Source organism: Nipponia nippon, unplaced genomic scaffold, assembly GCF_047370975.1.
Source record: "Nipponia nippon isolate SJK-2023a ecotype South Korea unplaced genomic scaffold, ASM4737097v1 scaffold_7, whole genome shotgun sequence".
Lineage (NCBI taxonomy): Eukaryota > Metazoa > Chordata > Aves > Pelecaniformes > Threskiornithidae > Nipponia > Nipponia nippon.
The window spans coordinates 24,719,079-24,739,185 of record NW_028262391.1 but is presented as its reverse complement, the minus strand read 5'-3'; the positions used below and the strand labels follow the sequence as shown (position 1 = coordinate 24,739,185).

The 20,107-nt window shown below is 39.1% G+C and overlaps 1 protein-coding gene across 3 annotated transcripts in view; it reads right to left on the bottom strand.

Annotated features, from left to right (window-relative positions):
• Positions 1-20,107, bottom strand: part of LOC104023679 (glypican-5) — a 388,175-nt gene that overhangs the window by 281,147 nt on the left and 86,921 nt on the right. For all 3 annotated transcript variants that reach the window (XM_087739176.1, XM_087739174.1, XM_087739175.1), the window contains exon 3: positions 16,551-17,245. In XM_087739176.1, coding sequence (XP_087595302.1) covers positions 16,551-17,245 — 695 coding nt within the window. The remainder of the gene's footprint in view (positions 1-16,550; positions 17,246-20,107) is intronic.

Genomic DNA, 20,107 nt, shown 5'->3' with positions numbered 1-20,107 from the left:
AGAGTGGGACACATGTTTATTTCTGAATATAAGTGGGTTAGGTTTGGCATATACATCCAAATGTTTAGCTGACACTGACACTGTGATTTGTGACGCAGAAGACTCATTTCTACAATGCATCAGCAGGGCTGGGAAGTCAGCAGATTCCTTCCCAGGCAAATCTCACTGTGTATATTATTTCTTCATTCTTAATCCAGGCACTTGCAATTTGGTTATAATAGTTCAAGGGGCTGAAAGCACATGAAGATGTGCATAGACCAAACCCTCAGCTGGCATGAATTGGCATTGCAGTGCTTAAGCTCAGAAGACTTGTACTTGCTAGGATCTGGCCCACAGCGGGTACACATTCTTTGAGCACTTCACAGTGCTGTCATCAATTTCTGTACTAAAAGATCAAAGTTTCAAAGGTGAACAGACAGAGACTTAGGCTTAACCTGCTCTAAAAAACTTAGCTGCTAAGTTCTCTCGTGTTTTTAATACAACTTTTTTCGAGTCTGATGTCAAAAAAAGCATAATTATATTGGAGAGCAGTGATGAAAAATTTTCATGGGTTCATATGCAGTGGGGAGGAATATGAAAAGGCTTTCAAAAGAAGTCTATTACATTTCTTATGAGTTGGAAATCCCAGGTCTAAATGTAGTCTCAAAATGGAATCATGGACTGATTATATATTTTCATAGTTAACTATGATGAAAAAAACATTCTTTTTTACTTTCGGATCACGATAAATGCCAGTTCAAATAATCATCATGAAGAATTAAGCTCGTACTGAAATTCAGAGTCTACCCATGGAGCAGCTTCCTGACCTGATCCTGCAAGAAGCTGACTCTTCTTAATTCCATCAAGGATGAAGGCTCAGAACTGAGGACATATCCTGGGCAATCTTAGACAATAGGAGAAGTATAGATTATGTATATTAATGATTAAAGCTTATAGCTTTCACATACCTTGCAAAAAAAAAAAAGCAAAGTGCTTTTTTGTAAAACACTCTGAACCAATTAAAGGGAGAAGAGGCAGGGCAGGGCAAAGCCAAGTGGGGCAAGAGAAACTGAACAAAAGCCCTAAAGATCTGCTGCTGCCATGGGTGTGAAAGGGTATGTGCTGTCATTCACATACTCTGGTCCTTCCCTAGCTATCAGCAGCAGATAACTGCAGACCTAAGAAGGTTAGGCTAACTGCTCAGGGGAACTCACAGCCAGATTAGTCTATCCGAGTCTCCTCTAGCACAGGCAAAATATGGCTAAAACCAGCTTGAAATGGTAGAATTATCCAAACAGGGCAGTCTAGGGGAAAGGGAGACAATGCTGATGTTGATAACTCCCCACCACTGCCCCAAACTAACAGAAAAAGGAGGCAAATAACAGGAATATAAACACTGAAAAGAAAGACTTCTCCACAGGAGTCTGTCCACCCTGACAGTTAGCTGACGTGACACCCTTCCCCACAGGGCGTCATGGGAAACCTATCATGTGGAACATCTTCAGCCTTACTGGAAAAACCATAGCACTGCACCACACAGCACTAAGGGAAACCACTGACTGAAGTGCAACCACAGCAAAGGAAAAACAGAATATTGCTCTGCTCTGGTAAACTCACATGGCCATGTACAGCACCATGTAGACTTACATGCTTTCATCCAGATGCAGCACAGCTGTGTTTATATGACACTATACAAGTTGCTAAGCCTGGTTGAGAAGACCTATAAACATGGCCATGGTGCTCATGACACCCCCCGTTGTATTAAATCTATTTTTCTCAGAATAACCCATGGGAAACCAGCTTGTATTGCTTAGTGGCTTGTAAGACCAGCCAGCCCATGCCATCTGTTGATACCTGCCTACAGTCAGCAAGACTTTATCATCATTTATTCTGTCTTAAAACATATTCCAGTTCTTTGATTCTTCAAATAAGATTTTTTTTTCCCCTATAATTGTTTTTCAAACTCTTTCCCATATCTTTTGTCTCAAATTTCTTACATACCTTTCTCATTGCTTTGCCTCCCTTCGACTTCGTATTCTTCTAAATCTCTTCCTGGTTGGTTAGCTCTCCCCGCCCCCCCTTCTTTTTTTCCTTCTTTCTACACAAATTAAACTCTCTCCGAACGACCACTTGTCCTGTTCTAACTGTGATAAGTTTGTTTTATAAAAAATGCAATTAGATCCAAGAGATGTTTTCCCCTTACCAGCAGGCCTTTCGTTTTATTTTCCTTTAGAGAATTCTTTACAGTTGTTACTTTAATTGGGAATAGTGTAATATTTTTCTCCATTGCCTCAAATCACTATTTCAGTTCTTTGTACCCCTTTTCTCCTTCTGTCAATCCCCATCAAGTCAGAAATGTAAATGATGAATTCCTGTCACAAATCAGGGCTTTGCTCAGACACAACTTGCTATTTTTGAAAGCCTACCTTGTTTAACTGCTTACTTGAATCTCCTGTTCCCTAAAACATTTGGTCCTCGAGTCTAAGCTATTTCTCCTCCGCTGCCCATGTCTGCGTGGGGGGGGGGGCAGAGGAGTCAGGAATGAAGGAGTGAAGCTGGGCCTGGGGAGAGGGGTGGGAAGGAGGCCTTTTAGTTTTTGTCTGTTTCTCATCATCCAACTCTATTTTGATTGGCAATAACTTAGTTTTCCCCAAGTTGAGTCAGTTTTGCCCGGGACAGTAATCGACACAGGATCCCCCGTCCTTATCTTGACCCATGAGCTTCTCCACCTTATTTTCGCCCCCGTCCTGTTGAGGATGGGGATGGAGAGCTCCTGAGTGCGCATCCAGCAGCCAGCCAAGGTCAACTCACCACAAATGTCCTTCTCTGATTTGCCCCCGTCACTTGTTTGGAAACTTTTGTTCGCAATTCTGCTGTTAGCAGCCGAGTCCCAACTTTCAGTACAGAAAAATCAGCAGATAAAAATCCATCAAGGTGTCCAAGTTTCTGGCCTAGTGTCATATAAAAGTGTGACAGCAAGGGTTCATTCAGAAGTACAAAAAGATGATTTCCCTTTGCCTTCATAGAAGGAAGCAGTGTCACATTTGCTTATTAGAAAAAAAGGAAGCAGCATGTAATTAAAATGATACAGCAAGCGTATTTAGAATAAAATGAGAACCAAGGGTAAACTCCATATACTGATGTAACAGCAGTGATTCAGAACAAACCATCTTAAGTGAAGTTTTTAACACAAAGTATTGACTAAATCAGAAAGCAAACCAGAGACAGAAAGCATAGATGTCTCCCTGAAAAGAACCAATGGACCTTCCAAACACACACATGTGCACATCTTTGAATACTTCTACTGTGGCATCACATGAGCAAATAAGTATCCTTTCGTAAGGGCACAATGATGGATGGAAATACCCCAATTTCCTCTTCACTATCCAGATGGACTTCTGCTACTTAAATCATCTTTCTGTACATCACATTTTTCCTATTGCCTCCTGCCAGTCCAAGACAGAAGGGCCCTGTGTTCATCTTTCAAACTGCAGTCCTGACTCCACTCTGACTATACAGAACAAAGCAGAGACTTAAATACTTGATAAATACATTTTAAGAATTATTATATATTCTTCTCTTTCCCCTATTCTCCACTCCTTATTAATATTTCCAGTAGTAAATGCCCTCTAGGGAACTCGGCAGCAATTAGGTCCACCTCTGGGAAAGTGAGGATTTCACATGCTGTGATGGCTCACAAGCACATGAGCTATAAGTCTGCAATAAGAGCAACACAAAATTTGATTAGAGAGGATTAAAACTATTTGGTCTCCCAGAAAATGAGTACAGGGGATGGTTTAGAACAGAGCAGGTTTGCAAAGAAATAGATTGGAGCCACCAATATCTGCTTCAGGTAAGGGGAACAGAGGCTCTTACCATTCAAAAAAAATAAGCTTTGGAAGTTGTCCCAGTGACTGCTAGTAGCTCAGATGAAATACACAACTGTCAAAATGCTCAGGCCCTGTCCTAACTTGAAAAATCAGATTTTTATGGTATCTCCAGTTAGTGGTGTAGATAAACCAACACCTGAGGTAGGTAAGCCATTGCTTGAAGCCACGGACAACAAAATTTGTGCATCTTTCTTTCTATGCAAATGCCAAATTTTGCTCTGAGCAGAGTCCCCTTAAGTGGAAAGAGATTGCTTAGGGGAAGATGCCTACTTGCTCTGTTTGGTCCTACGGTTGCAGGAGGCATTTGGCTGCTGCATATGAGGGGTGTAGCCTTAGAAAGCTCACATCTTTCTCCCTAGGACTGAAGTATCTAAATGAAAAGGCAGGTCTTCTCCTCTAAATGCAGGTACAGCATGTTCAATAACTAGGATACATCATTCCATTTCTCCTTAAATAGACTACCAACTTCTCTGGTTCGTATAGACACAGAAAGACTACAGAAAAAGTCTGTGAAGTAAAGATTTTGAGTAGATGGACTAGAAGAATAAAATTCCCTTTAAAATAGGTAAAGCTTCATTACAGTTAACAAAAGTCTAGAGAACCACAATAAAATCACCAGGGACTTTTACCTCATCTACTATAGAAGAAGGGAACACATACCATGAGTCACCAGGATCCTGTTTCCGTGCTGTGCCCTAGGTTTCTTCACACGAGCTGGCTATTTTAGCCCTGATCCAGTCCAGCCCCATGTGCCGATGCTGCTGGCTGCCTGATGCCTTCCTAGCACAGCTGGGATTTTTACTGTAAGACCAAAGGCTGATAGTGACAATTTAATCTCAATTATTCCAGTTAATGTTAACCTAACTAAATAATTCTTGGGAAAAAGATGCAAACAGGAGAGAAAAGGAAATGTTTGTACTCACTTGGGTGAAATATGTCATTTTTCCCAGTGTACAAGACTAAGAGTTCTGCACAAGAGGTAGCCTCTTTTACGGCAGGAGATGACAAAAGAACAAACTTGCTTTTCACTCTAATCTCATTTGCCAATCTACTGTCAGCAGAATGAAGCCTTGCACTCAGATTGCAAAACTGAACCTCTTTTACCCAGGTTCCTTGTTCTTTAAGTCCCTTCAATGAAGCTGTAACAGCTAAGGATCCCCTCATTCTCCATCTTCCCCTTGTACTCCAAAAGTCAGAATTTTTCAGGCTTCCTCCAAAGCTAATACACCTGTGTCTCCCAGACTATTTAAACACTTTGTGTTCATGGCTTTTCCTTAAAGACTGAACTATGGCACGTTATGAGGCAACCAACTCTTATATTATGAAACATTTGACAGGTGAGGACACATTTTTATATTCTTTCAAACACTGAATCCACAGTCTAAGCTATTCAGGAGAAAAAAAAAATACTCAAAGTAAGGAAAGATGGAAGAATTAACACGCATCTTTAGCTGGAGATCGAAAAGACAAGTGAAGTCCCCAAGCTGCTTGTAAAAGAACCCTGCAGCACTAAGCTTGTGTGGCATTTCAACAGCTAAAAGATGAGCAGGGACATGAAGCGAAATACCTACAAGTTAACAGACTAGCACCCAAATACCTTGTTGATAAAAATAGGACTGGAAGTTATTTATAGAAAAATCACTTTTAAAAAAACAATCCTGAAATTTTCTTTATAGTTCAGTTTTTATATTCAAAGAAAGGTACCATTGTTAAATATTAACTTTGGGGGGTTTGTTGGGTTTTTGTTGTTGTTGTTGTTGGGGTTTTTTTTGTTTGCTTTGGTTTTGTTTGGTTTTTTTCCCCCAAAAAAATCTCAACTGTGCTAAATGGAAAATCAGTGAAAAGCTTTCATAACTAATCTTAAAAAATTAAATCCATTTGGGAACATTTACTGTTTAAATTGGCAAATCCTCTACTGGCAACCAAACAGTTAAAGAAAAAAAGGGAAAAAAAAAAAGCCTTAAAAGACTCAAGAGAATTAGCTGTTGCTAAAACAATTTTATGGTCCTTTCCACTTCACTGGAGGTAGTTTGTATGGCTGACTGGAATCTATTCAATGCTGTCAAACATCTAACACTCCCATAGCTAGACGCCTTACAATGAATAACAAGCAGTCTAGCTGCCAATATGCTAGAGCTGCATTTTTTACCAGGGACTGGACCCCAACCCAGCAACACTCTAACTTCACTGTTTGATGCCTTATTAATTTATAAGACCAAAAATTAACCACGACAAACAGAAGTGCCAAAATTCCAAAGCACCGCAGCTACAAAATCCATCCTATTTAATAAACCGCAATACAGAAAGTCAGGTTCCTAAAAAAACCTGCACATCTAATTTCTCTTTTGTAGTTTAAATTGATTTTGTAATAGAAAATAGCACTCAATTTCAGCAGATGACTTACACAATCTAGGGAGGCTTACAATAGGTGTACAGAATAGAATAAAAAAGAAAGAAGTAGAAACAATGAATAAAGTGTACACGACTCTTGTTGAAACACTAAGCACATCATCTGTCATCTTGAGTATCATCATTTCCATAAATATTATCCCAACCATTGATTGTCTTGCTCAGTATTGTGCTTCAAGCAAAATCCTGGACTCTTACCATGTTTATGTCCTTCATCTTTCAACCGTAATAATGGTGAAGTGCTGACACCAGAATCATATTCCAAGTAAGATAGAGTGCGCTCAGTGACAACACTGTCTCTCTGAAATTACAACTGTGCTATCTTGGCAGGTTTATGATTATGGCTTTGATAGGACTTCTGTTCTGTAGCTCTCATCCTGCCATCAGACCCACATGGGCACACTCTTCTCTTCATACAGCATCGAGTTAAAGTCAAACAGGACACAGACTTTATGACTTAGGGTATACTCTTTAACATTTTCAACTTCAGAGCGAAAATAAACATCATTCTGACCATATATTTTACACAGGTTACGACTTTGGGGTTTGCTTTTCATTATTATTTTAATAAAATTACACTTGGCTGAAGAGTTCCCAGGAACTAATTCTAGGAACCAAAAGGTGCTGAAAAATTTCACAACTTCAGTTTGACAAACAAAATGAAGCAAAGCAGCTGTTTTGAGGAAAAAAAAATGGTTATATCATGCAAATACATAGCCCTCTGAAAAAACTAAATTCAAATCAATAGTAGAACTAATAAGCTCATTCTTACTAAATAAAAATAGATGCTACATGAACTAGCCTTTTAGGACTGAGTTGATTATCCACACCCTAAAAAAGATGGAGCTTCATTTGAAGGAGTGAAGAAAAGCAGTGGGCTGTGTACATTAATGTGTGCACATGTGCTTGCGTACGCTTCTGTCCGTCTTTATAGCACTGAACATCACAGAGGGGCAGGCCGAATGCTCCTGCAGTGGCCAAGGACACTTGCTTCATCAACCCTGCACTTTTAAGCATGTATTTAGAATTAATATCAATGGTGTATCGTTTTTGCTAAACTTGAAGAAAACAACTATGAAGTAATAAAATGTACTTTTCAGAAATCTATCACCTCTTTTAGTTATTTTTCTTAAATGAAGATGGTAGCCATAATGCAAAGTGAATAATAAGTAATGAATTTTTTACTACACTGTTTAGGCTTCTTTCTCTGAAAGCAGGTTACTGTTTCTTGGCTTTATATTTAAACTGCTATCCTTAATCTCTACATTTGGGTAACTTACTGGCTGTACACCATACATAAGCATATACCTGTGCAACTTAGAAGAAACACCAGAATCATGCAGAATTTCATCTGTTTTGAACTAAAATGCACGCAAAATCTCCTGAAAATACTCACCTATATACTAGCTTAACAGCATTTCTGGGACCACAAACACACACAAATACCTGACACGTTTTCCACAAACGTTTTGGCAATAAGACTAGGCCGATCAAGTGTATCTTGGTTGTAAATGAAAAAAAAAAAAGACTGATGCAGTGATCCCTCTCAAAGACAGAAGCCTTTGTCAGAAGGCAGCAGCCCCAAATCACTCTCATTCCCAAAACCTTAATCACAGTAATTAACCACAAATTGTTTATCACAATCAGAGCTGGTCTCGGATCAAAAGCTGGTAAAAAGCTACATCCATCAATTCCATTGATATGAATGTTTAACATAAAACTTTCACGTTAGATGTTTACACAAAATACAAGATTTAGGGAATGGAAAGTAGAACTTGAATACCGCTCCGCCAGGCAGAAAAGAGCTTTTTATCTTACTACAGATTAATGACTTGTTAATCGTGTGGTTAAGCACTATCAGCAAGTCAGCAGTCAGTTGGGAGGTAAGATGTGACTTGTGATGGAATGCCTTTGGGTATGAAGAGACATGTACATCCAAATGAATGATCACTTCTGCAAAAGCAAACTAAAAGCTATACAATTTATGTAAGACCAAAACCTATGTGTTTAGTCAAATAAGACGACAGCTGGATAATACCCAGTAAATATCTCTCAGAACCAACTCAATTGTAATGATACAGTGGGTTTTTTTATTCCTACTCTGATTGAGAATACTTTAGATTTTTGGAAATACATGTATTTCATTTTAACCTACTTCATATTGACATAAATACCAAATTTCAAGCAGTTCCATCACTACTGATGAGGTGATCCTTAATACCAGGAAATCAGGCTACTTTTTGGTATCAAACATCTGCATGGATGAGAACTGTCATTAACTAACACGGACCAGAGAGCTCTTTGCATCCCCTTAAAAGAGCTGTTCAAGACTACATGAGCCCTAATTCCCCAGAGGACTTCTGTAACAGATGAGAATGAGGCAAATGCATTAAACAATTTAGATGATTATTTCCAGAAATACTTCTACAGTACTCAAGTGTCAAAATGCTTTTAAATCAAGAAAATGGCAAGTGGGCAAGACTTACAAAGCTGACTACAAGAATTAGATGCTTATACTCCATGAAATTCAGTTCATTCCAGATATATAGTACCACTGCTCATTTTTAAAAGTTGGTTCATGACTGACCATACGATGAGAGCAGTATCTTAATGAGCATAAGCCAAAGGGAAATAAAACAGAATTTTAATGTAGACATATTTTTATGTCTTATACCACTGTGAAAACCATTCTTTTACCTTTCACACAGAAACGGGTCATTACACTACAAGGTGTGCCTTCAGTGCAACTCACCAGGTTTCTAAAAGGTCTCCTCTTGTCCCTGGATTCACAAAGGATTTGAACCTGATGTACATTCTTATTACTTTGGTTCATGAGAACAAAATATACAAGGTCATGCCTTCAACGTAAGTAATTGTCATTCACAAGATCACATCTCCAAGAAGCACTACTAAATCAGACAGCTTCAGCAGGGCAACCATTTCAGCTCCTTCAAGATCATTTACATGATAGTCATGCATTTCCTCCGTTTTCTGTTTTCAGAAGAGGTTTCCTGGTAAGTGCTTAGAAAAAACAAAACGTCATTTTAAGTAACATTTCTAGTGCAAATATTGCACAAACATAGCCTTCCCTGTATGTTTTCACAGTTATTTTCAGCAATCTAACCACAAGGAACTGAATATACTGCTTTAACCTCTGCTAGGTATGGTTCTTATACTTATTGACAGCTGGTGTTGATCATTTGAACTGGAAAACTTGCAGGAAGGAAGCACCTGAGTTCAGCTCTGAGTGTTCTCCAAAGTCTCCAGGAGTGTTTTATGATACCGTTCAATGTCTTTAATCAAGTACTTCATTACCGGCTGGCAGAAACTCTTTGTTGCTGTGAACTCACTCAGCACAAAGTTATTTTGTTCATAGTACTGCCATTTCCTTTTCAAATTTGTAAGGTTACTGTGCATCAATCTCCTGCCGCTGTAAGTTTGGCAATCTTTTCTCTAAGCTTTTATTTTCCTAAAGGTGACCGTTTTAACGGATATTAAGTCTTTTATTTCTCAGAATTGCTTTTTCTTCTCCATTCCTAATGATTTCAGACCACCTAAATTATTTTCTGTAAGCCTTCCACACACTGCTGAATTTTTACCAGAAAATTTGTGGCAAGATTTTAGTTTTTTTTTTTTCCCAAAGGCCACCGCCCCTAAGTTCCGGTTCAAGCCCACCACAGTAATGTGGGCATTTCAGAATACACCAAGTATGTTCTTTCATAGGCAGATGCCCCTTTCCATCCTTAAATTGAACCTAACAAATATCTATATAGTTTGCTTGTTCAGTACCAAAGGTATTATATGCTGCTTCTTAGCAGGTATTATTTTTTAATAATGCAACGTTAAATGCAACGTTAAACAAATCTTTGCAACTTCCAGTTGTCTAAGGATATGTGCAGAGCTGCATCCTCTGTGCCGGTAAATGACACTAAAAATCTACCCTCAGATATCTCTAAAAACGAGGTGCTGTTGAAGTACAGTACTAAGAACCGGAAAACAAAAAACAAAAACAAAAAAAAAAAAAAAAAACCAAAAAACCCAAACCTCATTCCTAGTTCTACCTCTAGCACTGACTTTTTATTAAATATTACTGAACAAATACACAAGCTCCCTCCATTTGTTTTTCAAGATACAACACCAGAATACAGCTATTTCATAAGAATACTGCAAGAACTAGACATGCTTTCAGTGCTTCTATCTTCTTCTTAGACCCCTGGTTGCCTCCCAGCTCTCTCCAACTCTGCCAGCATTCCCCGTCTTACCCACCTACAGGTTAAATACGTCAGGTAACTATATGCTTATAGGCCCTCCCCGAATTCATCTGCAAATCAACCACTTTCTTTAGTGCTAAGCACCATATAGTGGTCAGCAAGAGCAATTTCAGAATCAAAACATTAATGATGCTGTAACATAAAGAATGAGAGAAATGCATTTAAAAATGGCTTCAGGAAAGCAAGTCTGGAAGACAGTGGAGAGTGATGGGCATGCATTTTATGACTACCTGCTTTGCAACAGGAATAAATTTTTTAAAACCACTGATGGGAGGAGATTGATGGACCAGCCACCAAGAACAACCATCTACCTATAAGTATTTTCTGTTGATTTTTTTAAATTGCTCTAAGTTCTAATTTGCTGTTCATTCTATGTAATTTGCCTCCTCAACTCCTAATTACATCCCTAATTGCAAATGATCATAGCAGAAGTGGTTGGACAGGCATGGAAAGCCTAACTCCTTTGTCCGTCTTTTCTTCATCACCAAGGACAACAGTCCCTGCTACAAGGTTTCACCTTCTCATGCCTGCCTTGCATTTCTTGAGCTACACAAAATTTTTAAGAAACACCACTCAAATGATCTGCCAGAAATAGGCATCAGATAGTCTCTTTCATTACAACCTTAAATCAATCCCCTTTAAAACACAATCGGTATTTAGTGGGTCTCTTTTCAATATTACCCATCCTTCTCCTTGATGTCTTCACAACTTGTGGAAAGACTGTCATTGATTTCTCTGGGATTTTGATCAGATTTTTTTTCCTCTCTCAGTCACCAATTCTGTTCTTCCTAATACTCCTGAAATTCCTAGCATCATGCATCTTAAATATCCCTCACTTACTGTGTTTCTCCTGCCTCTATCTGCTCCTCTTCCCAAAGTTTATTCTTCTATCACTTTTTTATACCATTTTTATCACATTAATTGGTAAGCTTGTCTCCAAGAAGTTAATTGGCTGAAGGCACAGATCTTTCTGCTTTCTCCTAATGCCTAATCTCTGATCATATCCAGGTTTTACAATCCCCCTCTATCAAGCCCTTTATTAGCTTTTGCTTTTATTACTCCTATAATCAAGAGACACAATATGTTGGACTTTTGTATAACAGTTGGCCATTCTAAATATATTAGGTCTGTGGCTTTTTACATTCTCTACATTTAATACATTTTCAGCCATTATTACATTAGTGTGAAGATAAGTACTTTATGCTTATGACTTCATGCAGCAAAAACAACACAGAAGAATACGTGCCTTCCCACATTCCAAATATTTCTGCTAACACACATCACTTCGCTTTTTCCACCATGTGGGCAGGCAGGCAGGTTTCACAAGAAGCCACATGCAGAGTAGAAGCTGTAGCAATACTTGGCAAAAGTGTTTAAAAGAACAACAGGTAATTATGTGTTCAAATTCTATTGAGCTGAAGTAGAGTTCAGACCATAAAATGTTTCTTTGAAAATCTTGCCTCTGCCTTGCCCTTGACAAATGGAGCCTTAATACACAGCAACATTAGCAGTACAGAATTTTTCTATTCTAAAGAGGTACTTCCACGTGGCCTCACTGCCCTTCAAATTAAGGCATAGAGAAAAGCACCAAATACCAGGGTTGGCAGCCTCACACAGCTTTTGCTGCTGAAGCGTGACTCAGTGACTGCAACTGATACACGCAGTCCCTGCCAGCCACCCATACAGCACTGCGCGCATTCGTGGAGCAAGTAACAAATCACCATTTCCAGAAACCCAGAGGGGACCCAGGATGACAAAGCTTACCCATGAGGGCAAATGCATCTTATATGCTTAGATAACCTAGTAAATGAAAGAAGCATCCTTTTGCTATTAGGCCTCAGAACATTCCTCTGACACAGGGAAGTGGTATATTCTGTCCCACTGACAGAGGAGAGACAAATCTCTGTGTAACCATGAACTGACAAAGCTAACAGGAAATCTGTACCTGAGCAGGGCGTTGACTCTTGAGCTCCCGCCTGTCCAGCAGGAAACCCATCCCACAGATCATCGGTGCCTTTCAGATCCAGACCAGGGAAAAGCAGTGCTAGTCTGCAGGCAAGATGACCAAGCTCCAGTGAAGGCCAAAACTGCAGCACTGGGATATGTTCTGTATCCACGGAGGTGCAGATTTGTACTTAGTGGGGCCAGACAGATGCTAACCATTCCATTATGGTTGGACTTGATGATCTTAAAGGTCTTTTCCAACCTAAACAATTCTACAATTCTGTGATCCAACCAAAATCTTCCCTACCTCATACGTTATTCTTTCTCTAATACCTGTCCCCGTTCAAGACCCTTGGTCCACCGGAGGCGGGCTGCAAGCAAGCCCTCACTAGCCCTACGCAAGCAACTGAAACACTGCCCTACTGGGACTTGACTCCAGAGAGCACAGGCACGGACAGCGTTTATTACACTACCTGGTGATACACTTCCCTGAAGTGCCAGTGGCCAGCACACGTTTCAAACTGCCTCTCCTCCTCCTTGCATTTTAGTTGAGGGTATTTTACTTTCACTTTGAATAAAAAATAAAAATAAAATAAAAAATCAGGAATAATGCACTAATCCAGCGTTTGGAATACAGCAATATGGTAGACTGAATACATAAAAAATTAAACCAGCTTTAAAATACAAAGACACAAAAAGAAAAAACAAAGATAAAAAGTCTCAAAAACGATAAGGAAGGATGAACAAACTTGGTCTCTGTAGCTGGCACCAAGAAGCAGCCAGGGCTCCTACCAATACGAAAGACAATTAGATTCCAGCAGACAAACCAGAAAGTAATGATTATGATTGCTGATGCTGCAGACCGTGGCTGGCCCACATTAGGTTAAGTAAGCTGGATGCAAGCCAGTATCATTGAACAAATGGCACAGCACATTCTGGAGGAATCTGAGGAGAGATTACTAATATCTTAAAGCTGACCTTTCACACATGCTATCCCAGCAGATCAGGCAATTCTCTTGGCTATAATGGATGAGATCAGAAGAGGCCAGTCTCTTGAAGTTATGCACTCTTCATACAAATAGGATTTTTTTAAAAAAAATTATAATAAATAAAAAAAAATTATAATAATTGACTGCACCTCATTTGAGCAAAGTACCCTAAGTGCTTTATTGGTTTATTTCACCCCTTCCCCCTGTTTTAAAGAAAACATAATCTAACTTTCCATTATAATCTAACTTTTCCATTATCATCCAAGGCAGGCAGCAAGCTAAAAAGGAACTCCTATTTTTAGCTATATTGTCTATTAAAAAAAAAAAAATGTAAAACATTTCCTAAAAGGGCAGGTGCATTAATTAAGGCTGCCTCAGGATAAATGAAAATTACTAGGAGTGCTCTGCTTTCCTGAATGAGTTTTCCATAGATTATTTGTAATTGAATGAAACCAATTACAGCATTTGTAACAGAAACTGTATGTAAGTTAAACATTTCCACTTTTGCAGAACCTGACGAGCATACCACAAGAACAGAAAAAGGTCTCTACATTTTTATGAAGGGAAAAGAGAAGGTATCTTTTCTAAAAATTTTCCTGTAGGTAAAACAAACAGTAAATACATTGGGTACAAATCTCGTCAGCATGGCCCAAAAGTGCCCCAATGTAATTGAGAATCAGGCCCCGGATTCCAAGAAGCCGGAAATCCTGAAGCTGTAGACTGAACTCCTTTCCGTTTCTTCAGGGAAGGAAATACAGCTTCATTAGGCTCAATTTTCTAAATAATGGTTATCCTCTGTAACTAATCAGTAAAGTTTTAAATCAGTATCAGACTAAATGCTTGCTCATATGGTGGAACATGCTGCGTCTTCAGAATATAATCTTACCATGCTGACACCTGAAAAAGCTAGAAGACTGAGGATAACACACATTGGCATATAGTTTTTATTCTCCAACAGGAGACATCCTTTGCTATCCCTACAGAGCAGTCACTGAAACAATCTTTTTCTGTGCACAGAGATTGCACTAGTGAGAGAAAACAAAGAGAACTTTGGGGAAAAAAGAATGAATGTATTTTCAAACACAACAGGGCTTTCTGGATTCATTCTGAATGGAGGAAGGAAAATACTTAAAGTTACTTGTAAGGAACTGAGAAAGACCTGAATAAAATGATTTTAATAACCATTAAAGAAAATCCTCTGCCTGAAAAACACTTCAGAAAGAATTCTACTTCAATATCAGCTAAAAGCAATACACTCATTGACTTCATCTGTAATTATCTGATATTCACCTGGATTATGAATTTTACCCTGTCAGTAAGCTAAGCAAGTGCATATTAATTACAAGACTGACAAATGCAATGCAGAATTACGTTTTAGCATTTTGTAACATGCTGCATATATTGCAGGAAATATCTGTCAGACCATTTTTGCTGCTAACAGTCACAAAGCTTAACTTTATTCCTAATTACTTCTGTGTAATCAGTAATGAAGCCATGCAATGATTTAAGCAGTACCTAGCTATAGTCAGATAAAACTAATACATATATAATAATGGTGTACTTTGATTTTCATTTCCCTTCTAGACTCACATAAAAATAACACCTGAGTGAAAATTAGAGCGGATGCAAGAAGATTGTTCATGATGTATAATACTGCTTTATGGGATACACTATTATGACGCTACCAACTAGACATTAGCACGATGAAGACCTGCTGTTCTGCAATCCATGCAGGCTCCAATGTCTACTGTGCATTATCCAAGAAGCTGGACAAATCTCTTCTTAATTTTTCATGTTTATCCTTGGATGTCAGATAAACTAACAAACACAAGTGTCATTGATGAAAAGTAAAGGAGAACCTGAGGCAATGTGAACTGAGATAACTGCAAATATCAAGTGAAAATTTTATCAAATTACTAGAAGTGGTTGGGTTGGTTTTTTTTTTTTAACAATCAACATATTATACTGACTGTAAGTCTCCGGCTCTGTCAGAAGTTCTAAATTGAAGAGAGCTGTGATATTGGGTATCTCTTTTTCCAACTTTTATATGACGGGTGTACTCATTATAGACCTGTACTACCTTCCTGATGTCTCAGTCAACCCAAACGTGAAGGGACTGTAACATTATGAAACAGTTAATGTCTTTGCCTTTATTTAGAAACCCACTCTTCTAACCCCTTGTACCGATTCCTGTAGAATGTCTCCACACACTACAAATACTCGCACGCCAGGGGAACACTGCTCCTAGAATCATGGAATCGTTAAGGTTGGGAAAGACCCTTAAGATCATCGAGTCCAACCATTAACCTAGCACTGCCAAGTTCACCACTAAACCATGTCCTCAAGCACCACATCTACCCTTCTTTTAAATACCTCCAGGGATGGAGACTCAACCACTTCCCTGGGCAGCCTGTCCCAGGGCCTGACTACGCTGTCGGTGAAGAATTTTTTCCTAATATCCAACCTAAACTTCCCCTGGCGCAGCTTGAAGCCATTTCCTCTCGTCTTATCCCTCGTTACTAGGGAGAAGAGACCGACCCCCACCTCTCTACAACCTCCTTTCAGGTAGTTGTAGAGAGCAATAAGGTCTCCCCTCAGCCTCCTCTTCTCCAGGCTAAACAACCCCAGCTCCCTCAGCCGCTCCTCGTAAGACTTCTAGACCCTTCACCAGCTTCATTGCCCTTCTCTGGACACGCTCCAGCACCTCAATGTCCTTCTTGTAGTGAGGGGAGTTACAGAATCAGATGGTTTAGAATATGAAAATACATTCTTGATATCAAGTATAATATACCCCAATTTTTTGTTTCAAAAACTCTGCAGACAAGCCAGAACTATCTGCTTTACAGGGTTGCTTCTCAAGGAACAAACTTCCCCCCCAACCCTTTCATTTCAAAGCAGACTCTAGTAAACCCCATCATAATTATCTGTAATGTTTTCACGGACTGTTAAACAAAGATCTAGTTGAAGACTAAAAACTGATGCAAAGACAACACCAACTTGTTTAAATGTTTACTCATCAAATAGTGAAAGTGATAAATAGGAGTCGTGAATAATTAGAGAGCACTTACTGTAGCTGAGAGCTGCGGTCCATTCAACTGCGCATGCAGGATGGCTTCATTGATGGAGTTCCGGATTCCTGTCAGTGCAATTTCCAGATCATGCGAGGCAGCCATTTCATTAGCCAGATATTCCAGCGTGGAGATATACTCCCTCCATTGGGCATCCAGTTCTGACACACTGGCCAAACAGCCCCTCATTACATTTAGACAATATCCGACACAGGGTCTGATTAGCGTCAGGCCCTGGCAATGCGGGCAGTACTGCATCTTCACTAGAGCTTTGCTACATTCCTTCGTGAGAGCTGCATGTTCAGTAGTATTTATCACTTCAATGCCCAGACTGAGGGCCTGGCTGAGCATCCTACTTGCCCAAAGAGATTTTGACAGCTCTGTAACCATGTTTTTAGAATAGCGTCCAAAAGGATTTATGTCTTGCCTTGTAAGCCGTAGACACTCTGTATAGTCCTCTGATAAATCTGTAATTCCTGGGTTTATTAGCCGACTATACACCAGAGGAAAGAGACTGTCAAAGAACCGTAATACTGCACTTTCCACTGTAGTCTCTGCGCCCAGAATGTAGAGAGAGATGTCTGTAAAAAGTTCTTTAACAGGCTCTGCTGCTTCTTTTGCCATAGGTCTGTAAGCTGTCTCAAACAGGGAACTTGTGCGGTTTTCAGCAAAGCGAAGCAAAGACTCAAAGGCCTCTAAAAAAGGTCAGGGGAGAGAAAGAACTAGAGGTTAATAGCAAGCCCCTGACATCTTAGCCACAGGACTAATATTGTCCTGAACAGGAACATCAATAGTTACATGAAATCTGCAATGTGAATACACTAACAGTTAATACAGCTTTCATCAGTAATACGATTCAAAAGACACCTAAATATTACATGCACATAATCAAGGCAACACATAATACACAAATATTTTCTTAAAAAAAGGTGACTGTATTCTCAGTAGCCAGACCCTGACCCAGACTCCAGAGGTCAATGAAGGACCCCCACAGACTCCAGTGACCACAGGCAGGGTCTATCTAAGATGGCTTTTGTAACTGACACTGCATCTGGGCAGTTCAACTAGATATAATTCCAAAACATCCCTCTACATACATGTGACATCAGTTTCCAGTACACAGGGAGGACAGCAATGTTTTCAATGTTCCTATAGAACTCCAGAGAATAATACTTGAATAGGCAAAATTATTTATGTGATGCAAGTTCTGGAACTGTGAGCCAGAAGAGTAACTGGTAACAGGAACCATCTGTAACACACCAATCACACTATCACTGCTGCGCTGGACCAAATAAATAATGATAAAATATCCACATTTCATTGAAGGGTGAAAATTTATATTCTAACTTCTTATAAAGCTATAAGACTTCACTGCATATTGATATTAAAGTCAGAGAATAACATCAGTGCACAGAAATGCTGATCCTCATTCATTAACAGTACTTACTAACAGTAAGTACTTACAGTAAGTTACTTACAGTAACAACTGTAACTGTTTGAAATGTTTTAATAACTTAATAGTATATGAAAGCAGTATCTTGATAACATAATAACAGCTTAAAGTTGTATTAGCTTTTCATCCCAGGTGATCTATTGCTATAAAATCCTGCATCAAGAATGGAGAAAGCGTAAGGCATTCATGTCCTCCTACAATCAATCTAGATTTCTAAAACACATACTTGTACAATTTGGAGAGCTGACATGCAGAGTCAATACGTGCTGGAAGGAAGGACTAGACAAAGCTGACACACCAATAGCAACTTTTGATAAACTGCTGGACAGCAGCTCCATTGAGCTTGTGAGATGGCGGAATACAAACAGAAGTTGAAGCTTTTCTTTCATGGTGCTGTGAGTGGGTGGCTGAGAGGCATTTCTTGCAAAGTACAACTCAAGGATGAAGGAAAGATGCCGTGTGAATAAATTCTCTCCCTGTTAACATTGGCTAGGTCTGGACACCAGCCAGTGGTTGGGCAGGACTTGACATCAAGTCCACTATAAACCAAAACAAAATTATAAAGTCAGGAAAACAGTGTCTCCTTTAACGACACCATTTTCGAGTGGCCTAGTTTAAATAAATAAATAAACAAATAAATAAATATTAAGGAGTGCCATAGTTAACACATTTCAAATTGCAGAAGACAAACATTATACACCCAAAACACTGACTGGGGTGCTAGAATTCAGAGACAGGGGCAAGGAAGGGATCAGTTCTCAAAATTATTTTTAATGACACACAAGACAGTAACCCACGCCATTCCCACTGCTTTGTTTGGAAGCTCTACAACAAAAAGCCCCTGACACAAATCATTCTTGCACTCCTCTGGTTAGCGAGTAGTTCCAGTCAAGCCAGGAGACCTATCACTTTATACCTCCTGAGGACTGGCCAGATAATGGGTTTTCGGTCTAATCCTACTCTACATTCATCTGAACATCACCATGCGATTCACTGCAATGTAACACAAACCGAAGTCGCTCAAAGATCAGCTCAGCAAAGGAGCGGATACAATACTGTAAGTCAAGATTAGCATACACTGGCAAAGTTTTGTAGAAAAGCCTGCTCAGTGCCTTCCTCTGTTACATCTCCCTGGGCAACTAACTTGCTTATTATGACAAGCATTACAATCCCTTTACCACAAAGGGTGATTTAACTAGACAGATAATACAACTATCTCATTGTACATGAAATCATCAGTATTTTACACACACACGCACACACTGTATCCTTCTACCAGAGAATCACTTTAGCATTCCCACTGGTATTACAGCAACTCATGCTCTGGAAGTGCTTATAAAATCCTAGAAATTAAGAATTCAGATACACTTCAGCTGAAAAAGAAGAAAGTTCATTCTCAGGCAGAGAAACACCTTGCCAAGTTACAGACCAAAGGAGACTTTTACAGATGAAAAAAACTCTGAAAATTAGATTTATGATGGAACTATCAACACAACCTAAACTGTAGTGCAGTGCAATTGCACTATTAAAAGTTTTTTGTTTGCCACATCACCTCTATGTGTTTATTTTTTGTTTCTAGAGGAAACCTAAACACCATTTTTATTTATCATACTAAAAAGGCAATAGAAATATTCAAAACATGAATAAAACAGTGTTTAACTTTCCTCCTTCAAGTACACTCTCTTCATCTCTTACAGATATTCAGCTCACTGTTAGATTATGGGAGCAGGGACTGCCTCCTACAATGCCAATAGTCTTACGCTGCTGCTGTACCCTCCATGCCCGTAAAGACTGAATTGCAGCCATCATCCTCCTTATCTGAAGACTAAATGAAATGCATTTATAAATATGCAAACATCTTTATTGTCCTGAGAAATAACTGCCCCAGTGAAAGATGAGAGCAAAACAGTCAATAACAACATACATCCCAAGAAAACAGATTTCAGCAGCTTCCTGGGATACTAGGTTGTAGACTAGAAACCATGTAGCATTTTATTTTCAACCCCCTTAACTGTGAAAATTCTGCATTATTCTGAGACAAGTATGAAATCAAAATATTTAATAGTGTCATTTATTTTTCATTGTATAAGAGAAAAATTGTGAT